The 24610-nt window shown below is 44.7% G+C and overlaps 1 protein-coding gene across 5 annotated transcripts in view; it reads right to left on the reverse strand.

Annotated features, from left to right (window-relative positions):
- Positions 1-17371, reverse strand: part of LPIN3 (lipin 3) — a 59809-nt gene extending 42438 nt beyond the window's left edge. Inside the window, exon 1 of one of the 5 annotated variants that reach the window (XM_061631489.1) lies at positions 17353-17371. Coding sequence is in view for 1 of the 5 variants with exons in the window: in XM_061631484.1 (XP_061487468.1) it covers positions 6152-6154 (3 nt within the window). In the remaining 4 variants the exon portion in view is untranslated. The other 4 variants (XM_061631488.1, XM_061631486.1, XM_061631485.1 and 1 more) reach the window with 4 other exon arrangements.
- Positions 17372-24610: the final 7239 nt, after the last annotated feature.

The following is a 24610-nucleotide window of genomic DNA, read 5'->3' on the forward strand; positions in this document are numbered from 1 at the left end:
TTTAACAAGCCTTTTAAGTTGAGACCTTATCCCAGTCTGTGTCTGTGTTAGAATTGCTTTTTAATATGTTTTTAAACCTTTTCTTTAAAAAAAATGTTTTTGAAGCTTTTAAAAATGTTTTTAAAGATGTTTTGTTTTAATGGGAGCCATTGTGGTGTAGTGGTTAAGGTGTTGGACTACGACCTGGGAGACCAGGGTTTGAATCCCCATACAGCCATGAAGCTCACTGGGTGACCTTGGGCCAGTCACTGCCTCTCAGCCTCAGGCCATGGGAAACCCCCTCTGAATACTGCTTACCATGAAAACCCTATTCATAGGGTAGCTATAAGTCGGAATCGACTTGAAGGCAGTCCATACTATACTTTGTTTTAATATATTTTAAAGTCTGTTTTTATGATTTTTAAAGTGTTTTTAGTGCTTTTGTTTGCCGCCCTGAGCTCCTACTGGGAGGAAGGGCGGGATATAAATCAAATAATAAATAAATATAAATAAATAAATAAACTTTCATTCACTCAACCCAAAATTCAGAATCATGCCACTTTAAGCTGTTTTGCAACTGTTTATACTTGTTTTATGGTTATTGGTTTCTAAAGTGATTTATTTCTTATTGTGAGCTGCCTTGGTTTCCAATCACCAACCCTACCTCACAGGGTTGTTGGAAAGGACACACACACAGAGAGAGGTGTAAAAATACACCCCATATAATCCTAACCATGTCTACTCAAAAGTAAGTCCTAATGGAGTATTGGATTAAATACTTTCATATTTCATAGCCCAGGGTCTCACTCTTGCACAGAAGAGGAAAAAAAACTCTAAGCCATATTACTTACACAAACTTCAAAATCTGAAAGCCTCCACTTTCTGACGTTGACATTAAGCTTAGGCATGCCTGGATCAAGAAGTCACAAGCTGGGTTCATTTATTGGCTACAGTCCTGAAAGGGTGGGGTTAGAGCCAGAGCTTGAACAAGTTACTTTTTTAAACTACAACTCCCATCAGCCCCAGCCAGCATGGCCACTGGATTGGGCTGATGGGAGTTGTAGTTAGAGCTAGGAACTGTTCTAAACATCTGTAAAACAGATTTAACAGTCGCGCAGGGGGCGGTTGATGTTTTGGTGTATATATCGGGAACCAGACCACCTAGAAACTTATTTTTTTTAATTGAAGCTGAGAGTCCGGAGATTAAGGGGTGCTAGCCAGAGAGGGCCCCCAAAAACCGGAGACTCCGGCCAAAAACCGGAGATCTGGTAACCCTAAGCAGGTGTCTTTCCTGGCTATGGGAACTTTCTAAGAATACAAGGGGGGCTCTGCTTCACTCACCAACCCCCCCATCTGCTCTTCTCGCCAGCCAGGAACTCCCAAACACACAGACACACATACAGGGACTCCCAACCCCTCAGACTCCCAAACACATGCACACACACACACACACACACACACACAGAGGGACTCCCAAACACATACACCTCAGGCACCCCCAAGTACACACTCCCAGGCACTCACGAACACACACAGACAGGCAACTCCCCAAACTGCTCTCCACCTCCAGGCAGCTCCCAAAACTGCCCTGCAGGCACTTGCGACCTCCACATTTAAGCAGCTTTCTTGCCTCCTGCTTGCCCAGGCTGTTGCTGCTGCCACCCTGCCTCCTGTGTTGTCACTGCCACCCACCTGCTCGCTCCCTCCACTGCCTGCTCACCTGTCCCCACCACCACTCACCTGCCCCATTCCCTTGCTCATTCACCCACCCCTCTGCTTGCTTGCCCATCCCTGCTTGCCATTCTTGCTTCCCTCACTCCCTAGCCTCACTTGCCTGCTGCCCTGCCACCACACTCCCCCCCATACATGACAGCGTGATGACTTACAAAATATTATTGTGCATCAGCTCTGTGGGAAAGGGAGCTGAATTATCAAAGCAAATCAAGATGATTCATGGGTCCCCTCCCCGCAAGTCAAAGCACAATATAAATAGCCCCAACCCCCATCAGATCTGGGCCCCTGCAAAGCCAACAAATACTCTATCACTCTGTTTCTGTGCAATTACAACTCTATATTCTCCTGTATAATATTCAGAGCTTGGAAAAGTTACTTTTTTGAACTACAGCTCCCATCAGCCCCAGCCAGCATGGCCACTGGATTGGGCTGATGGGAGTTGTAGTTCAAAAAAGTAACTTTTCCAAGCTCTGAATATGTTTCTATATATCCACGGACTTTGTAAAAAGTGAGGCTATTGAAAATGTTGCATTTGGAAGACTGAAGAGACCTTATTTATTTATTTATTTATAAAAGCACAGGAGCATAGGTTTTTTTTTTAAAAAGTTAAATATTTCCATTTAATTTTTTAATTCCAATGTTGCTCTGCTTTAACAAAAAGAAAACCATCTAGAACTCTCTGGAACTCTGCAGGTAGCATTCTAGACAGCCCTATGTTGTAAGGCCCAGCCTATCAGGAGGCCTGTAAAGCCTATTGGAGGGCACAAACAACCACCAGAAAGAAAGGCTGATGTGAAGCTGCAAAGTTTTAAAAGTGTATAAGCAAGAATATGTTCCACTTGCCCACCTCTTAATTATTTTAAGGTAAGAAAGAGCCCTTGGACCTATTCGCCTGCAATTTGGTAGGCTTAAACCACTCTGGAGGGGCTCCTGTGCATGTCTATTTCATCCACTTTGGCCAAAAGGAGAACAAGTTATAGCTGTTTTTAGATTTCCCATTATAGTGAATGGGAAAACACAAAGGTTTGTTTTATACAGAGCAATTTAGAAGCTGAATTACAGATCAAATCTGAGAGTGCAGAGTGACTCAGAACTGGACTGCAGGATGTGTTTGTGTGCTTTTAAATGCACAGAGAACAAGGTGAATCTTGGGGCCACTACACACCCCTAATATATATCTCAGACAGTGAAATGTCTCACTTCAAATCCAGCATATCACATGCCTTTGAGAGGTAATACCCTGCGTTCCAAATTTAAAAATCACTGGCAGAAGAGGCCAGTAATCCTAATTCCTGAAATGGAGGACAATCGTGTATCAGTAAATGGGAAGGGAAGAGGCATTTCATGGAAAACACAAGAAATCCTCCATCTACTTGATATTTGGGGGCAGAAAAAGATTCAAGTACAGTTTAGCGGCAGCCACTGCAATCTGAGCATATCGCTCAAGAGATGGAAAAGCAGGGAACAAACTATCTCAGCATATCAGTACACCAGCTTCCAGTTCCTCTTTTTCCAATATGCTATCTTTCAAAAGACCCACAAAAAATAAAATAAAAGGTTGGTGTAACTGCACATGTGCAGCTGCAGGAGAGCATTATGTTGTTTCCGGCAGCATTCAGGCTTGGAAACACTAACTGAGGGAGGGGAGCAGGGAAGACCAATGCGCTCTAGTTTGTACACCGGCCCACCAGTGTGTGCTGACAGCATGGATAGCAGCTGCTGGTTTAACAAGCATTGTGGGGGGAAGGTGTGCAGAGTTGCAAAGTGCTATGTACCAAAGCCCTCCATGTGCGTTTCAAAGGCTACATACGTACACGTGCCCTAAGGCTTTCCCCGCTACTGCATCTCCATGCAGTAGAAGGGGAGATAGATACACTAGCTGGGTTTCTGCCCTTCATAAACAATTAAAGGCACAATTACTCTGCCAGAAAACAAAGCAGGAACTCTAGACATAAAGGAGCCCCAGAGTCTTTAATAACAGCAACACAACAAGAGGTTGAGTAGAGGGGTGTTCTCCTCACACAACAGCCAGATATAGTCAGCAGAAGATGGACAGCATCTCATGCCAGCATACAGCTGAACTGTCAATGCTGTGAAAGGCATATTGAGGGATATTTTGTTTATTTTGCACTAACTAAAGTCATAATAATAATAATAAATTTTTATTTGTTAGTCACCCATGTGTCTGAATTAACAGACACTCTGTTAGTCAGGATCATTCAGACCATGGTATTCCCGATCTCTATGTATGGGGTCCAGTTTGGCCCATGAGGCCATTTTCCCTAAACCATGCCACCTGTCAATCAACCGATGTTACTTGTGGCATGACCTGATGGGCAGGAGGGTGGGGTTCAATTCTGTGTTGGCTGTGGTTGCCTGTTCCTAGCAGGAAACAGGTGCCTACAGCAAAAGCAGCAAGCTTTAACCCCTGCTTGACAGCTGACTAGAAGGCATTAAATCCTGCTCAGGTTGGCTGTGTGTGCCTGTTCCTAGCTGGAAACAGGCACTCATAGCCAAAGCAAATAGCCCCATTTTTCCCCCAAGCATCGGCTAGGCAAAAGAAAGCTTGCCCCACCCACCTGTCAAATTTGGCCTGCGAGGGCAAACCTGTTAAGGATCTGGCCGATGGAGCCAAAAAGGTTTCCCGCTCTTGATGCAGACAGATAGAGGGAGATCAAGGATAGTCAATGTGGTGCCTGCCAGATGTTGTTGGACACCAGTTCCCATCAGCCCCAGAAAGAATGCTCAATGGTCAGGGATGATGGGAGGCCTACAACACCCGGAGAGCACCACATTGGCTACCCCTGAGCTAGATAGGCCAATGGTCTGATTCAACGTAAGACTGCTTCCTGCATTCCTCTATTTGGCTTCAAGTGTCACAAGTTATGTACAGACTTGTATGAAGGGATGCCATACAGTTTTATTAGAAATGGCCCTGTAAAGTGCTTCTTAGTCCCAAATCCAAACAATCATAGTATTGCTATAGAGGTTCTTGGAAGAAGGGCACATGCTAAATAAGGGGGCAATGTTGCGCTCTCTCTCTCTCTCTCTCTCTCTCTCTCTCTCTCTCTCACACACACACACACACACAAACACACACGAGTGAAATGACATTATATAAATGTGAGGTTGTCAAAATGGCATAGCAGAAGCATATTTTCTGAAGGAAGGCAGTACCAAGGCATAGCTGAAGCTGGCATTAATATTGCAGAAGGGAACATAAGAGGATACAGCCAGACAAGACAGAGAGGCTGTTTCAGCTCAGGACAAGAGACAGACAAGCCAACAAGGTTTAGATATCACACAGCCATTTAGCTCTTCCCACAGACTACAACAGCAGACAGAGAAGAGCAAAAGGTTCAAACTCAGGGAGGAAAACAAAAACTTTGGAGAAAGCATAAACAGGATTCTATGAGAGAACAGTGCATAAAGACAGATTTATTTTTGCATTTATATTTCACCCTTCTTCAAGGAGTGCAGCACAGCAAGCAAAAATAGTCTTTGTTCCTGCACCCATTTTATTCCCACAACTATTCTGTGAGGTAGGTTAAACTAACAGACAGCAACTAGAACAACTGCAACCCCATTTGATGGCCTTTAAAGTACATTTGAAGTATTTTTTTTCTATAAGAATTCTGGGTGCTGTAGTTTGTTAGGGGTTTCTGGAAACTGTAACTCTGTGAAGGGTAAACTACAGTGCCCAGAATTATCTGAGGGGAAAATGTTCTTCATATGTGCTTTAAAGGCATAGTGTATGTCTCTCTCAGCCTAATAGGATGCCTGATAGGATGGCTGGGCAGGAGACATGTATACCATCATGAGCAACTTGGAGGAAGGGTGGGATAGAAGTGTAAGAGATTAATGCTTATTTAGCGCTGCAGTACGTGCATACAAATAAACAGAGTTACATAGGGGCTTATTTCATATACCTACTTGTCCATAAATAGCAACCAATCATATAGTTTTCCACTTTGCATAAAAAAAGAGAGTAAGGCATACAGATCTTCAATTTCAGTGAATTTAAAAACACCCCAAACTTCTTAAGAGAAAGTAGTTTAATGTCCAATATGCTAATTCCAATCCACCTATACTACATATAAGGAAAAAGAAAACAGTAAACAACCACCACTACAAACAGTACAACTATTTCCACAGTATCCAATGTACTGGACATCTCTGCAAGACTTTTTCTACACAACAAAATCCCCCACCCCAGTCTGTGTTCTGCAATCCTCAAACTGCAATCTTATACCCACTTAGCTGAGAATAGGATCCACTGATCCCAATGGAACTTATTCCTGAATAAAAGGATGCAAGTGTCTGACTGTTTCCAGGCAGACTACTGCTGCTTGCATTCTCTGCCCTAGTAGTCCTCAAAATGTACATATGAGCACAGAATCAACACCCCAGAGCAAGAGACTTTTCTCAGTATACATGCCATTCAGTTCACGTTACCCGGATAGCAGCTGTAATCTCACTTCAGTGGTTCTTGGACTTTGAAATAAGCACAGCCTGATTCCAACAGGTTACTCTACCTACAGATACATCTCTCCTCAGCTCCACCTACTTACCTGATACTTCCTGTTTTCCTCATACCTGAGGGAGAGGAGGAGTCTGTATAACAAGCATTACCAGGTTACTGCAGGCTCAGCCTATAGGAACATCAGAAATATCTCCTGGGCTTCCTTGCATTAAACCGCAGATATGTGTTTGAGTGGTAGATATTTGACACTTCAGCCAAATCCATGTTCTTTTCTCTCTCACAGGCTTATCAGACCTGACAGATTGTCACTAATTAGCAATCAGGGGGGCTCCCTTCTGTTTGATTGATCATTCACTTTGCAGGCAATGGATTTTTCTGTGTGATTTCCGGGAACTGGATTTTTCCAAAGACGCATATAATCCAAAGAAAGTTCAAATATCTTAAATTAAGTGGCTTAAAATTTCACATAATGACAAAAAAATTCACTTGCTTGACTGAGATTTTTTTTTATAGAAGCTAATTTCTAGTAAGTGTTGCAAACAGAGCATAAATCTTAGAATTCTATTCCATTGGGCAACAGTGTGTGCTTCCTGTTTTCCTTGAAGGAAGGAGTAAGGACCAGTGCTCTTGCAAAACAGAAGGGCTGAGAATGAGGGTTCCTACTGTTTTGTTTTGTTTTTAGTTTCACAACACTGGAATGCAGAGAAATTAAACAGGAGAAGCTTTTCTTTTCTTTTTTGCTTACTTAGCACCATCTCATAAAAAGCTCCACTTAATTTCTGCCCTTCAGATGTTTTTGGACTCCAGATGCATTCATCCTTGATCATTGGCCATGCTGCCTGGAGCTGATGGGAGTTGGAGTCCAACAACATCTGCAGGACAGCATGTTGGCTACCCTGTGTGTTAAAGGAACAGCAACAGAATCAGTTTTTCACATTTCTTTCTTTTTCCTGTTTTTTTTAAAACACCACCACAGAACAACCCTATGGGAATCACATCTTCTTCCACATTCTATTCTTCCATCCATCTTTCCTGTTAACAGTGAAACCAGAATGGTGAGATGTCAGGAAACTAAGTTGAAAGAACTCAGGATGTTTAGCCTGGAGAAGAGGAAAGAGGTGATTACTGTATTCAAATATATGAAGGGATGTTACATAGATGGTGGACACACTGCAAGCTGAACCAGGTCTACTCAGAAGTAAGTCTCATTATATTCAATGGGGTGAGGACTGCACACTAATTGCTCCCTGTTGCTCCAGAAGAAGTGTGGGGGACCTTTAGCCCTCCAGATGTTGCTGAACTGCAACTATAATAATAATAATAATAATAATAATAATAACTCCCATCAACCCTGGCCATTGGCCATGTTTGCTAGGACTGATGGGAGTTGTAGTTCAGCAACATCTGGAGGACAAAAGGTTCTCCACTACTGCTCCAGAGCACTAAGATATTCAAATGCCAAGGGAATTTCCATTAAACATTAGGATAGTTTGAACTGTCTGACAGCAAAACAGATTGCCTTGGAAGGTAGTCAACTTTCCTTTGTTATATGCTTTTAAGCAGAAGCTGGATGGCCAGGGATGCTGTAGTGCCAGGATTCCTGCACTGAGCAGGGAGCTGGACTACTAGAAGACCTCCAAGATTTCTTCCATTTCTAACATTCTATTACTCTACTTCTTCTTTACCCTATCTAGGCCTATTGGGAGAATAAAGCCTACATACTTTGGTAGTGATATTCATTCTGCTCTGTTTTCTATAATATATGAAGTTTTCATTGCAAGTGGTGTCCCAATGCCTGCCTGCCTGCCTTTCCTTCCAACATTTAAACAGCTATTCCATAATAGGAGTTCCTTGGGTAGCTCACAAAGCACTTATAAGTCACCCCAAAACTCTGTCAAATCCCATATGAGTGAAACCTAGCCAAAAGAAATGCACAACCAGTAAATTCTATCCACTAATAGCAAACTCTTTCTCTGAGGCTGTGTGCACATGACTTAACCCAAATAATCCTGAGAACTGTAGCTTATTAAGGGTTAGGAATTGTAGCTCTGTGAGGGGCAAACAGTCCCCAGAATTCTTTGGGATAAGTCATGAGCTTTAAATGTATGTTGTGTACTCAGCTACTGTGTAGCATCAATATATAGCCAAAATGACACCATCCAGGCACAAGAGGGAGATATTAGCACACCAGGCTTGGGGAAATCTCAAAATCTGCGGAAGTAGAAAAAATGTTTGAAGGGTAAAAAAAACTAAGGGGAAGGGAGAAACCCCAAAACAGCACAATGAGGATTGAACACACTGGTTGACTTGGGGAAGGAGAATGGGAAAATGGAATGGCATATCCTGGGAAAGAGGATGGCTGGCTAGAACCCTGAACAGGAGCCTTCCACACTGCAAAATTCTGTTGCAGGTCCCACTTGATATTTTTAATACTAAAGAAATTTTTAACATCTGAAGAAAAAGTTAGTATTTCATTACGCCACAAGATGGCAGTGGTCTATCTCTATTAAGCTGTATAGTTGCCTCAGTTTTATGTGGAGCAAGAAATGCCAGTGTCCAAGCTGGATTTAGAAAGGGAAGAGGTACCAGAGATCATATTGCAAATATACACTGGATAATGGAACGGACCAAGGAATTTCAGAAAAAAATCACCCTGTGTTTTATAGATTACAGCAAAGTCTTTGATTGTGTAGATCACGAAAAACTATGAAATGCTTTAAAAGAAATGGGGGTGCCACAGCATCTGATTGTCCTGATGTGCAACCTATACTCTGGACAAGAGGCTACTGTAAGGATAGAATATGGAGAAACTGACTTGTACACCGCCCTGAGAGCCTGTTGCTATAGGGCGGTTTAAAAGTGTAATAAAATAATAAAATAATAATAATTGTTCCCCATCGGAAAGGGTGTGAGACGGGGGTGTATTTTATCACCCTATTTATTTAATCTGTATGCAGAACATATCATACGGACAGCAGGATTGGACCAAGGTGAAGGAGGTGTGAAAACTGGAGGGAGAAATATCAATTATTTAAGATATGCAGACGATACCATATTACTAGCAGAAACAAGTAATGATTTGAAACGAATGCTGATGAAAGTTAAAGAGTAAAGCACAAAAGCAGGACTGCAGCTCAACGTCAAAAAGACTAAAGTAATGACAACAGAAGATTTATGCAACTTTACAGTTGACAATGAGGACATTGAACTTGTCAAGGATTATCAATACCTCAGCACAGTCATTAACCAAAATGGAGACAATTGTCATGAAGAAGGCTAGGACTGGGGAGGGCAGCTGTGAGAGAACTAGGAAAGGTCCTCAAATGCAAAGATGCATCACTGAACACTAAAGTCAGGATCATTCAGACCATGGTATTTCCAATCTCTATGTATGGATGTGAAAGTTGGACAGTGAAAAAGGCGGATAAGAGAAAAATCAACTCATTTGAAATGTGGTGTTGGAGGAGAGCTTTGCGGATACCACAGACTGTGAAAAATACAAATAATTGGGTGTCAGAACAAATTAAACCAGAAGTATCACTAGAAGCTAAAATGATGAAACTGAGGTTATACTTTGGACACATGATGAGAAGACATGATTCATTAGAAAAGATAATAATGCTAGGAAAAACAGAAGGGAGTAGAAAAAGAGGAAGTCCAAACAAGAGACGGATTGATTCCATAAAGGAAGGCACAGACCTGAACTTACAAGATCTGAACAGGGTGTTTCATGACAGATGCTCTTGGAGGTCACTGATTCATAGGCTCGCCATAAGTTGCAGTCGACTTGGAGGCACATAACAACAACAAAGAACAAATTAAACGAGAAGTATCACTAGAAGCTAAAATGATGAAACTGAGATTATCATACTTTGGACACATAATGAGAAGACATGATTCACTAGAAACTACAATAATACTGGGAAAAACAGGAGGGAATAGAAAAAGAGGAAGGCCAAATAAGAGATGGATTGATTCCATAAAGGAAGCCACAGACCTGAACTTACAAGATCTAAACAGGGTGGTTTACAACAGATGCTACTGGAGGTTGCTGATTCATAGGGTCGCCATAAGTCATAATCGACTTAAAGGCACATAACACACACATAACCAGGTACATGCAGGGTACGGAAAGTTCATTTTAAAAAGGAACTAGTTATAGTTCAATATGTAAAAAAAAAGAATTAATTCCAGTTCATGGTCATGCTGTTATAAGGCAAACTATCTGGGATTGATTCACAGTTTCATTCAAATTCATCCAATGATCCTCAGCAAAGAAAATGTCAGCATTGCCACACAGAGGAGGGCCAGGATCTCTTCTTGATTGTTCCAGAGTGCAGGACATGGAATAATGGGCTCAAGTTAGAGGAAGCCAGATTTTGGCTGAACATCAGGAAAAAAATCCTAACTGTTAGAGCGGTATGACAATGGAACCAATTACCTAGGGAGGTGGTGGGCTGTCCAACACTGGAGCCATTCAAGAGGCAGCTGGACAGCCACCTGTTGAGTATGCTTTAATTTGGATTCCTGCATTGAGCAGTGTGTTGGACTCGATGACCTTATAGGCCCCTTCCAACTCAATGATTCTATAATTCATAACGTTGCAAGCTGCTGTGCTGAAATACAAAGCATATCTATAAAGACTGCGAAAGCATCAAAACACAGAGAGAGAGAGTGGAGTGTGCATGGTGTGATTTATTTTCCAAACAATTATGATCTTCGAGCTTAAGCCTTATACCATGTCACAGAAAAAGGGACTGTCATATTGTCCAGTTGGCTGGGTTGTATTTGAATTTTAGCCATGCCACCCAATGTCTGTTTGCACAATTATCTTGCCTAGATTCTCAGCTTTCATTTTTAAAAAAAGGTAAACCCTTGTAGATTTGCACATATGAGGCAAAATGTGCTGCCACTCTTCTGCCCAGCGGTTTTATGAGAAATGAGCCCACTCTTGCCTTTCAGTGTTTTTAGCCAATGAGTAAAGTCTCAGCTATGCATGATTATACAGCCACAAGAGTGGCTGTATTGATATTTAGGGCAGCATTGCTAACCCTAGAGATCTAGAAAGTGTACATACCCTATGTCTGGAGTGGCAACTGACTAGTTCGGTTTGAATCTTTTTTTTTTTCCGTCTTCCCTGGTGGAGAAGTGAATTGAGGCATTCAGAATTTTACAGCTGAGCCCTTTATATCAGGGTTGGCTAATTACTTTTTTCTGTCAGAGGCTATGCTATAAGGTAGAGATGGGGGGGAGAAATTTGGTTTGGTTTGCATTTAAAGTCACACCTCTCACATTTAAAGTCACACAAAACAATAAATGAAGTGAAATTTTATTTATTTAACAAGATTTATATACTGTTCAGTCAACAAAAATGCTATTAAAATATCAATAAATTTAAACGTCAATACCAAGTTGATACAAAATACAAATCAGCAGCTTTAAAATAAATATATGTTAAAAATTATGTATCTGGGTAGGCTTTTCTAACAGTGTAGGTTTTTTTAGCAGCAATATAGCAAAGGTGTAATATTAATGGACAATGACTTCCAGAGAGTAGGTGCTGCCACACTGAAGGACTGCTTGCTTGCAAATGAGGAACAAATGTTATATGGGACTTGTAAAAATGCCAGATCCTTAGATCGAAGCAGTCAAGGGAAGATATACGGGATAAGGCAATCCTTCATGATCACAAGTTGTTGAGGGCTCTGTATACTTATACAAACACTTTGAATTTAGCTGGTAACGAATTGGGAGCCAATGCAGATCTCTGATAATGGGTGTAATATGCTGACAGGGTCTCACTCCTGTCAGCGATCATGCTGCAATATTCTGTACTAACTGCAGGTTTTGGACCAAGCACAACAAAAGGCCCATGTAGGGTGCATTGCAGTAATCCAGTCTTGAAGTTACCAATGCCTGGATTACTGTGGTTCTGCTATTCTGGTCCAGGAATGGCCACAGCTGTTGTACCAGCTGAAACTGATAAAAGGTGCTACTAGCCACCAAGGCCACGCGGGCCTCCAATGACAAAGCTGAATCCAATCCAACTATCTTTCAAAATTCACTTTTCTGAATTTTGTGATGCAGCTCTCCAACATTTTTTTTTAATTTCCTTACTCTGAAGAAGGGAAGGGGGTCCTTCCTCAGAGTGAGGCATTCTGGGGGAGGGGTCTCAGACACATGCCTGTGCTGCCTCTGCATGTCTAGGGCTAGGCACTCTCTTTTAAAATTATTTAAAAGTTAAAGGCACTGCCTCAGGCCATCTCTCCCAGAACGCCTAACTCAGGCCATCTTACCTCCCTCAGAGTGATGCAGCAAGGAAGGGGAGGCAGAGTGGAGGCAAGCTGCTGCTGTGTGGGCACAACTAAACATTAAAAGTAAGGAAAGAGTAGAGAAGGTGGAAGGGAAATGGGAGAGAAGGCATGGAGTGGCGGAAGAGGATGATCAGTGGGGGCAGTTTGCTTCAACTTGTCTTACCCCTGACCTGAGTGACAACAATTCCTTTCTGACACTGTGCATGTAGCACACTAATCTTGACAGGCAATAATAAATAATAATAATAAAATTTTATTTATGAGTCGCCTATCTGGCCGAATTAATGGCCACTCTAGGTGACATACATTTATATGGTAAAGTACAATAAGAATCAATAAAACCACAACAATAATTAATATACCGGTATTAAAAACAACCCACCCCAGATATCCCATAGGTCTGCCTGAACAGCCAGGTCTTCAAGGCCCGGCAGAAACCTATCAGGAAAGGGGCATGGCGAAGGTCAAAAGGAAGGGAATTCCAGAGGGTGGGGGCCACAATCGAAAATGCCCTCTCTCTGGTCCGCACCAGCCTCGCTATCTTAACTGGTGGGACCGAGAGAAGGTCTTGTGTGGCTGATCTCGTCAGGCGGCATAATTGGTGATGCTGGAGGCGCTCCTTCAGATAAACTGGGCCGAAACCGTATAGGGCTTTAAAGGTCAACACCAACACCTTGAATTGGGCCCGGTAAACAACTGGTAGCCAGTGTAGATCTACTAACACCGGAGTGAAATGATCACGGCGGCGGCAGTTCTTAATCAAGCGTGCTGCCGCATTCTGTATCAGTTGTAATTTCCGGACCGTTTTCAAGGGTAACCCCACATAGAGCGCATTACAGTAGTCTAAGCGAGAGGAGACCAGGGCATGTATCACCCGTGGGAGCAGATGGGCAGGAAGGTAGGGTTGCAGTCTCCTTATCAGATGTAATTGATACCAAGCTGCCCGGCTCACTGCCGAGACCTGAGCCTCCATGGACAGCTGGGAGTCATAATGACCCCGAGGCTGCAGACCTGGTCTTTTAGGGGCAATTTTACCCCACTGAACACCAGGTCTATATCCCCCAACCTGCCCCTGTCTCCCACGAGCAACACCTCGGTCTTGTCGGGATTTAGTTTCAGCCTATTCCTTCCCATCCATCCACTTACAGATTCCAGGCACTTGGAAATGGTGTCCACAGCCAACTCTGGTGAGGACTTAAACGAGAGATAGAGCTGAGTGTCATCCGCATATTGGTGGCACCACAGCCCAAATCTCCTGATGATGGCCCCCAGCGGCTTTACATAGATGTTGAATAGCATGGGGGAGAGTATAGAACCCTGTGGCAGTCCACAATTGAGAGGCCAAGGGTCTGAAACCTCATCCCCCAATGCCACCCATTGGTGCCTGTCTGAGAGATAGGAACGGAGCCACCGTAAAACAGTGCCCCCTATTCCTAATCCCTCCAGGCGATCTAAAAGGATACCGTGGTCAACGGTATCGAAAGCCGCTGAGAGATCCAGGAGGACGAGGAAGGTGAATTCTCCCCTATCCAGTGCCCTCCTCATATCATCCACCAGGGCAACCAAGGCTGTTTCAGTTCCATGTCCAGTCCTGAAGCCCAATTGGAATGGATCTAGATAATCTGCTTCATCCAAGTGTGTCTGTAACTGTTTGGCCACCACTCGCTCAATCACCTTGCCCAGAAATGGTAAATTAGAGACTAGGCGGAAGTTATTCAACTCTTGGGGATCCAAGGAGGACTTTTTCAAGATGGGCTTTATGACTGCCTCCTTGAAGGCTAATGGCATTGCACCCTCTTCCAAGGATGCATTTACTATTGCCTTGATCCCTTCGCTCAGTCTCTCTTTGCAGCTCATAATGAGCCACGAGGGGCAAGGATCTAACAGACAGGTGGTTGGCTTCACAGTAGAGAGCACCTTGTCCACTTCCTCAGAGGGAAGAGGCTGAAACCGATCCCACCGTACCGGAATGCAACTGGCCGGCTCTGGCTCATTTCCTGTGTCCACGGCGCACAGAATCATGCTCTTCAGGCGCTCGATTTTATCAGCAAAGTGTTCAGCAAATGTGTCGACTCACAGGAGGCTTTAGAATGCTCCATGGGTTCCTGAACAACTGGACCGACCAGATTTCGGACCACTTGGAACAACCTCCTGGGACAGCACTCTGCGGACACAATAGAGGCAGCAAAGAATTCCTTCTTTGTTGCCCTTGTTGCCACCTGGTAGGCAGCTACTGCTGCTCTAACCAGTGTCCGATCGTCTTCAGAGCAAGATTTCCGCCACCGGTGCTCTAGTCGTCTCACCTCCTGTCTCAGACCCCGAAGCCGTGGTGTATAAAAGGGTGCTATCTGAGTTCTATTCAGGGGGAGAGGACGTTTCGGAGCCACCCGGTCTACTGCCCTAGTGATCTCCTTATTCCACTCCATCACCAGGGTTTCAACCGGGAGGCCTTCAGCCGGCTCCAAATCTCCCAGCGCATTCAGGAATCCTTTAGGATCCATCAGGCATCTGGGGCGGACCATCTGAATAGGTCCTCGTTCCCTGCGGAGGGTGTGTGGCATTGAGAGGTCTATATTCACCAGGTAGTGATCTGACCATGACACGGGGTTAGAAGAAACAGCCCCCATTTTCAGAGCACTTCCCTCCCCTCCCAAGACAAACACAAGGTCAAGAGCATGACCAGCTACATGGGTGGGCCCTATATTACTAAGGTGCAGTTCCCAGGAGTCATGGTTTCCATGAAATCCTGAGAGGCTCCAGTGAGGACGGTCTCAGTGTGCACGTTGAAGTCCCCCAAAACCAATAGGTTGGGGGAAAGCATTCGTACACCCAAGACCACCTCGAGCACCTCGGTCAGGGAGTCTGCTGTGCTGCAGGGTGGGCGGTACACAAGTAGAATCCCTAAACTGCCCTTTGGGCCCAACCTCCAGTACATGCAGTCAACAAACTTGGTCTCATGCAGAGGGGGCCTAGCAAAGACCAAGGACCCTCGATAGATGACTGCCACTCCCCCTACCCGCCTACCAACCCTCGGCTGCTGTGCGTATTGGAAACCGGCTGGACACATGGCCTCAAGCGTAGGAGCTGAGGCCTCATCCAGCCAGGTCTCCGTAATACACACCAGGTCTGCGTTCTCATCCAGGATCATATCATGGATGAGCGTTGTCTTCTTTACCACAGACCTGGCGTTACACAACAGCAGTCGAAGGTCGGATGGAGTCCTGCGTCCCCCAGTTGTCTTCTGGTTGTGGACAGGCCGGGAACGGGATAGATAGTATGCATCTATCCCTTGTTCCCTAAACTGGCGTGGCCTGCCACCCGCACCTTTCCAGGATCTGCCGCCTAGCCTTTTAATATCATGGCTCCCCCCCCCACGGTACCCCCCTCCGGTCTGCACATGCCCCCCTTGTTATCCACCAATCAGGCAGGCCCTCCTCCCCCAAAACTGCTATCCTCTAGGTAAAAGGTGTTTTCTTCAAAGAGACCCACTAAAACCAGGGGTCCCAAGTCTGTCTTCTCGGACCGCAGACAGCCCGCTTGGGGGCGCAGGGCAAGCCACGGCACAGTCCCCCCCACAGTCGAGCAGCAGCGCCACAGATCAAAAGGCCCTCCAACAGAAGGGAGGCGGTGCCGCTTCTGCTCAGAGTAGACCCACTGGCATCAGGCCAGGATCGCTGGCGGTGGCTGCTCTGTGCCGAGCTCAAGTAGCTGTGCTAAGGGCAACTGCATCGTGGAGCATCCGTCGATCTCCTCCTCCTTCTCCGGCTTGGAGAGGCCCGGCGGTGGCGGCGGCGAGGTTTCCCCAGATGGCGACGCTAGCGAAGGGGAGAAGAGACGCTCAGCCGCCTCAAGGCCTCACTGGCTGACTGGGCTGGACGGAGAGGCCAACGGGCTGTATAGTGGGCGGTGCAGGCTGGTTATAGCTCCGCGGGGCCAAAGGAGGGCAGTGATGGCGGCGTTTCCCAGTCCAGTGAAAAGTAGCGGCCAAGGAGAAAGCGCAACGCCGCAACTCCTGCCGCCGCTGCCCTGGCCCCGGCCCCCGCGCCCCGCTCCCAGCTGATGAAGACTCGACCGCCGCCCAAACCTGAACAGGAATGAACAGGAAGGAAGGAACTCTGATGGGATGGGAGAATGGAGCATCTTTGGGAGGAATCAGGAGGGCACATAAAATGAGGCTTGGCTTGCAGGTTGCACGCTTGTATTATATATGTTTACTCAGAGGTGAGTCCCATTGAGTTTCATTTGGGCTTATTCACTGGGAAGTGGTTATAGGACTGCAGCCTGAAACACCTAAATGTACACCGATAAATAAAGTTGCAGATGAGCACAGAGCTTGTTGGCATGTCATTACTTCAATGCTACAGAAAGAACAGTCTAGTGTAGCAGACTGGCTTCCATCAGACCCCAGCTGTCCTATTTTGAGTCTTCTGTGTGGTACGACTGCACAGTGTACATTAGAGCTGTTCTACTTATGTATGTTTCCTGAGCACAGATCAAGGGCCTATGTTTGTTTCCCCTTTGTTACACGCACATTAGTTATATACATATATTAGACACACTCATATATATATATCCACTTTCTAGAGTAGCAGTAATCAAGGATGCTAACAGATTACATATGCCAGATAGTATGAAAGAACAAACTCCAGTATAAGCAAAACAGTGTAAAGACACTCTAAAATAGTGGCAGAGATAAAAATACAAACTTCTTTACCCCTTTAACTAAAATCCCACCCACCCCCAGCATAGAAGGGGCAAATTTGGCTCAGAAAAAAACACCCTGCATCGTCTTGACAATTGACATATTATTTTCCTAAAAATATAGAGGTCCTTTCCACCTACCCTTCAGAATTCCCTAGTTTGTTGCACTCCCCATCCGTTTGCAGATCCTGTGGGTTACAATGTATAGGACAGATGTGATTTGTGCAGCAGTTACCAGTTCTAAACTAGTGTCTGTTGTCAGTAATGGATTGGATGAGGGCAAATTGATGCTTAATCTAGACAAGACAGAGGTGCTCCTGGGTCAGTCAAAAGGCTGATCAGGGAGTAGGGATTCAACCTGTGCTGGATGTGGTTACACTCCCTGAAGACACAGGCTCACAGTTTGGGTGTACTCCTGGACTCAGCACTGAGCCTGGATGCTCAGGTTTCAGCAGTGGCCAGGAATGGATTTGCACAGTTAAAACTAGTGCACCAACTGTGTCCATTCCTGAAAATGTCTGTGGTGTATTGGTTAAGGTGATGGACTACGACCTGGGAGACCAGGGTTCAAATCCCCACACAGCCATGAAGCTCACTGGGTGACATTGGGCCAGTCACTGCCTCTCAGCCTTATGAAAACCCTATTCATAGGGTCGCCATAAGTCAGAATCGACTTGAAGGCAGTACATTGCCACAGTGGCACATGCCTTAGTCACACCCTGTTTGGACTACTGTAACAGTAACATGCTGAACATGGGGCTGCCTTTGAACGTTCAGACACTTCAGCTGGTCCAAAGAGTTGCGGCCAGATTATTAACTGGGGCTGATTACAGGAGTGTTCTTCAACCTTAGGTCTCTAGATGTTGTTGGACTACATCTCCCATCATCCACTGTCAGTTTAGCCAATGGTCAGAGATGATGGGAGTTATAGTCCAGACAACATCTGGGGAAGAACAGTGGATTACAGGGAACATATGGCTCCTTTCTTACAACAGCTCCACTGGCTACTGGTTTGTTTCCAAGCACAGTTCAAAGAGCTGATCTGGTTATGACCTATAAAGCCCTGTATGGCTTGGGTCCAGGCTAACTGAAGGACCATATCTTCCCATTTGAGCCTGTTCAGGCTTTTAGGTCTTTGGGGAAGGCCCTTCTCTCAGTCCTGCCACCCTCACAGGCATGGAAACACAGAAGAGGGCTTTCCCAGTGGCTGCCCCAAGGCTCTGGAATTCCCTTCTTGGGGAGGTTAGACTGGCTCCTACTTCGCTGTCCTTCGACTGGCAGGTGAAAACGTTCCTATTCCAACAGGCTTTTAGGAACTGACTGCAAGGGCTTTAATACTGTACTGTTCTACTCATCTTTATCTTTGGCTTTTTTAATGGATATGTTTTAAATGGGTTTAATTCTATATAGTTTAGTTTTGACTAACTTTTTGTACATCTTTAACTGCATTTGTTTTAATTTTTGTGAGCCATCTTGAGTCCCAGTTTTGAGGAAAAGGCGGGATATAAATTATTATTATTATTCAACCAATAGTGTGTATTAGTTATATCTCAGCTAGAAAGCAATCAAATGATACATGAAACCTAGATTTGCCAGGTTCAGGGCCTGAGACTGATCCTGTATCTTTTGGAGAAGAGAAAGTCAGCCAAGTGCAGGTGTTCTTGCAACTCTGTAATGAGAAAAAACCACAAGGTGGAATTCTTCCTTCCCCCGGCACAACTTCTAAACATACAGAAGACCCCTTGGTTGCCAGGCCCAGCCTCCAAAGGTCTTCTGCATCTTTAAAAATTGTGCAGGGGGGAGAGAGAATTCCACCTTGTGGTTTTTCCCATTGCAGTGTTGGAAGAACACCTGCACTTGGTTGATTTTCTCTTCTCCTAAAGATACAGGATCAGTCTCAGGCCCTGAACCTGGCAATCCTAATGAAACCCCTTACACATGCAAAATATATATATAAAGAACACTGACAGGCCAATCAGAAAATCCCTAAAGGTCACTGCTGTTTTACATTCACCCTAGCCATTTAGGTTCAATATTCTACTTTCTCTTACTCATGAAGTAGTCAATTCCATACATTTTAAGAAATTATGGGACAGCAATGGCAGGTGCCCATTGGGACTCGTAGGGTGGAAGGCAGGGAGTCCAACAGAAGGTGAAGCCAGAGCCAATGACAGGCAGGACCAACTAATTCTACTTTTGTCCCCATCTTCCTCCCTGCTAAGTTGGAAAAGGGCAACACTGAGACTAAGGAGGAGGAAGCTGACATACTATGCCACCTCCTTGGTTGGTTGTAAGTAGGAAGGAAGGCAGGTGAGGGCAGGCTGAGGTTAGTGGAACCGTGACCCCTTTGTCCTAATGGGCCAGCCTCCACTAATACAGAGGTACAACAGGTAGGTACCATGATGAAAAACTAAAACAAACAACAAGTGTAGACTTCTATTAGTCAGGTTTTTTCAAGCTCACTACCAGGGCCAGCGCCAGGCATGCCTGAACCCTTGGGCATTGGCCTGCCCCGGGCCTGCGGCGCCATAGCCCAACCCCATACAAGCAGTGCAGGGCTAATATACCCACCTGCACATCCCACCTAGCTTTATCATCCCTGTAAATAACATGCGTGCTGTGTGCACATGCCTGCCATCAACCAAGATGGTAGCAGGGCATCAGCCCCTTAGGGAAGCCTCCACCGCCAACATGGTTGATGGAATGAGAGAGGTAGGTGGGGCATGCAAGCCGGCTAATTGAAGCCTGCACTGATTGTATGGGGGGAGGTGCCTGGGAGCTCCCTCTCCGCAATCCGCGGCAGGTTCAGGAGCCACCGCAGATTGCAGAATGGGAGTGCCACCTTCCCACCCTCCAAGGCCCACTTGAGAGGGTGGAAAAGCAGGGCCAGTGCCAGGGGGTGGCCAGGTTAGACCCTGGCCAAAGGCCTGCTTTCTACCTCCAGGGCCCACTTGAGAGGGTGGAAAATTACTGAGGCCCACCAGTCACAAAATGGAAGCAGATGAAGGCGGAGTTTGACATAATAAACTGATCATTTTCTATTAATATCTAATCTCTCTTTCAGAATTTCCAAATTCTTTGCCACGGGGCTTATTGTGAGTCATATAGTTGTGTATGATTTTCAAAGCAGCTACGTGTCAACACAGCTGTTAATATGTCAAATTTTTTAAAAAAAGAAGCCTGAGAGCTCCTAATCATCGATCATCCACATCATGTCCTATTTGGCCCATATACTGAAGGAAATGTTGTTAGAAGGAGGAAATCTCTTAGGAAACATGAAGCAAGTAGCAGTCTGAGTTTGCAATCGAAACCACATGCCAAGGCATGCATAGGATGGCTCTGTAAATTTACAAACTCTAAGAAAGTTACACTTTCAGTTCCTGTCCCTGTACATGGCCTTCAAAATAGATTCTGAGTGGAGGCTTAACAGGTTATGCTTCCTTTTTTTCATTTCATTCTTGCACAGAGACAGACTGATGAATACCTGCCAAGCATAGGCATCTCTTGCCGCTGAACACAAGATACACAGAGTTGCCAGTTTGGGCTCCAGGCTTTTCTGGATCCAGCTAAAAAGGATCACTCTCTGAATCAGGAACCTGAGGCATAAATCAGATATGTATCTGAGTACAGAAGCTCTCGATCTGCATCGCATTGCTCTCAGTGAGATGTATGCAAATATGCATATTGTGATGCACACATCCCCACCCGCATGTTGACACAACCCGTTGAGGTTAGAATGGATGTCTATGGGCCCAATTTCCCACACACCTCACCTACCCCCCCCCCAGGTTTGAGGGTGCTGAGGAAGCCAAGAATGAAGATGTGGCTGGAGATGGAGAAAGTATAGCCCCCTTCACACTTTTTTTATTATTATTATATTTATGTCCCACCTTTCCTCCAAGGAGCTCAAGGTGGTGTATATATGAATCTTTCCCTCCCCATTTTATTCTCACAACAACCTTGTGAGATAGGTTAGGCTGAGAGACGGTGACTGGCCCAAGGTCTCCCAGTGAGTTTCATGGCTGAGTGTGGATTTGAACCCTGGTCTTAGTCCAACACTCTAACCACTGCTCCACATTGGATGAAGGGGTCCTCACACAGTGACTAGGCAGTGTAGCCAGGCCTCTGGCCCTGCCGCACCCCCAACATTGAGCACGTCGCTGGCCCTGTCCAATAGATATCCATGAGTTGACGCAGAGCCTACAGGGTGAAAGCTTGCATGTGAGCAGTTTCTTGTTCACAGGCTTCCGCACAATTGGGACATCGGGATTGGGACTCCCAATCCCATGGAAGCCGATGCATGAGCAGCTTTCTCCCTGCAGACGTGGGCAGTCGGGGATGTGGCCAGCGGCTTGCCCAATGCTAAGGCAGAGCTGGTGGTACTGACACAACTCTACTCCCTGCTGATCACATGAGGACCCCTTCAAGCATACAAAGTGAGAAAGGGGGTGAAAGTTAATAGAGAAATTGGAAGTGCAGGAAATTTGCTCCTCCCAGTCTTCAGGCATATTGATGAACAACAGGGGAGTACTGTATGAGTGTAAATCCTGTGGTTAGTGACAGGGCATAATGAAGGCAGTGGAGAGGAAGAAATTCCCAGCACTAGAAATGGGTTTCCTTTTCATTTCTCTAACTCCATCCCAGCCCCCATGAGGCTGAAGTTGGTCACTAGTTCCCAGTTCCTTATTTTTAGCACAATACCGTTTATCAACTGTGATAACTCTGATACCCTCAGATCCATAGAGGTGTAGTGGTTAGAATGTCAGACTAGGACCTGGGAGACGAGGGTTTGAATCCCTGCTTGGCCATGACCTTGGGCCAGTCACTGCCTCTCAGCCTAACCTACCTTGCAGGATTGTTATGGGGTTTAAATTAGGGGGGGAGAACTATGTATGTCACCTTGAGCTCCTTGGAGAAAAGGTGGGATATAAATGTAAATAAATAAATAGGCTGCAGGAGCGGGTTCTCTAGAACATGCTCTAGCATCATATACAGCCCAAAAGTTGGTTTTAGAGTAATATACTGTCAATAATATGACCATGTGCTGTTGGACAATATATGAATGAAGAACTAGGGGCAAGACACTTGTCAGTATCCACCCAAACCGAGCGTTAAGCCAGTCATGATGCAAGAGGGCCTTGCAGACATAGGCAACCATTTCCTGGGCCTGTCAGCGTAAGATATGTAACACATCCAGTTCTTTATTCATTTATATGTAGATTGGCTATTATTGTACACTTTATTTACAATCTCATGTTGATGAGATCCAATGCACTGGGCCAGACACAATGCTGGGATCTCTCACAGAGACCACTGTCTCAGAGATGTAGTTGTATGTGTTTTGGTGGCTCCAACCATAGTTTGGGGTAGATATTCCCAGTTCCTCATTTGTAAACTACCTTAACTAATGCATTATGTCTTTAAAAGCCAGAGTATATGAATTCTTAGACCATATACATACAAACATCACATCTTTTATATCATTTTATGTAAACTGCTCAGAATTTTTTATTATTGTTACACAACATATAAATCTTGCTAAATTAAATAAAATTGATGCATTCCAAGGTCGCTATAGGTTAAATAGTATTGTACAAAAAAAAAAGTTTCACTGGAAAACATTCTTGTGCATCTCAAAGTGGATTCTCCCAGCAGAGAAACATATGAGGTAGCCCAAAGCTTACCTTTTAGGAGTTGGGAAATGTAAACTTCAGTTCCTTATTGAGGCTACTCATTCAGCCCTGTTTCATGGGAATAAGGGATAGAAAGCTGGGAATAGCCTCCTGAGGCAGGGACACCTGAAGCCTCAGGGAATGAATGAGACGGTTCATATGGGAGAAGGTTATCCTTTGGGTACTGTGATCACAGGGCCATTTAGGTCCTTACAGGTAGACACCAGCATTTTGATTTGAGCCTGAAAACACACTGTAAGTCAACGAACAAATGAACTGTATAATAAGTGCATTGCAGTAAATCTCTGTCAATAATCTCACTGCAATATAGCTGAAGTTTCTGGATGCCTTTCAAAGCCCGGCATATTACACTGTGATGTATAATATTTCTCTTCCATTGTTTAGAGGCTTTACCTCAGACTTGCAAGGAAGTGGTAGGAATGTGGGCAAGCATACTACATAGTAAAAAACTGAGATGTTGCATTCAGAAATATTATGGGAGATATTTACAGTTTTCCAGGGCTTTTCCTGGGATAATATTCTTTCTTTTTTTTTAACAAAAACAACAAATTTATATTGTTCTTCTAACTCCATCCACATGCGTACACATCCCAAATGTTTGTTTCTAGAAGAAATTAAGTCCATTTTGTGGTACCTGTCATTTTTGCTTGGCGAGGATGCCATTTTAAAATGTAGGCTGTGTGTATCCACAAGAGCAAGAATTTCATTTTTTAAAAAAAGCAGTTTTCAGTATATAATGTGTAAGGAATAAAAATAAAACTTTGGACTGGAATTGACTATTGTTGTTATAGTTCTCATATAAAATAAACAAAGATTAATTAACAGTTAATCTGGATTGCTGTCTCCCTTCATGTACTAAATTTCTCAGTTTATAAAGAGACTGCCAATCCCACACAGTCGCCATGATGACCTAAGAGTCTATCAGCAACCAAGACATGTAGTCAGAATCTGCAAAGTCACTGGCTAAGTAAAGAGCCAGACTGGGTTCCTAACTCTGATCCTGATGCTGGTAACAGGCAACCACTAAGCCTGAGGCTGGTGGGCCGAGGCCCCCTGGACCAGAGCCAGAACTCTCATAGTACCTTCCTCTGGACCCTAAGAACTGAGTGCCTCCCAGTGTATGTCACTGGTTCAAAAATGCAGGGAGCACACCAGGCAGGAGTGAAATCAATAAAAAAGCAAGGAGATGTCATGGGGCCCATGGAGGACTTTTGGCAGGATTGGTAGAATGGGTTACAGATATTGTGGAGAGGGATGGAGAAAACATAGGAGAAATACTTCCAGAAACCTCTAGCAGCTCCTTGTCTAGCAAGTTAATTGATGTCAGTAACCCCCCATCATCTATGATAGAGAAAAAGGAATCCTCACTGGCACCCAACCCAGACCTAGCTGTTGGACAGATAAACCCTAATGAACAACCTGGACTCTTCAGAGCAAAGTGAAAGTAGTATGTCAGAGTCGGAGATAACAGTTTCTCCAAGGTCATGTAGAATAGAGAAAAGGAGGTTTCAGCGAAAGGAATCAACATCTGTCCCCAGAAGGAGCCCCAGTCTTGTCTCAAAGGCTAGAAAATTCTAGAGTTAGCGAGTGCAAATAGTGTGCCTGCACCCTCACTTTGATAAGGAGTGTTGAGGGAGGAATCCTGGTTGCAACAACTCTCTGCTGTTGCTGTAATGTCTAGTTCTGTATCCTGATTCATGCCTAGA

This window comes from Rhineura floridana, chromosome 6, assembly GCF_030035675.1.
Source record: "Rhineura floridana isolate rRhiFlo1 chromosome 6, rRhiFlo1.hap2, whole genome shotgun sequence".
NCBI lineage: Eukaryota > Metazoa > Chordata > Lepidosauria > Squamata > Rhineuridae > Rhineura > Rhineura floridana.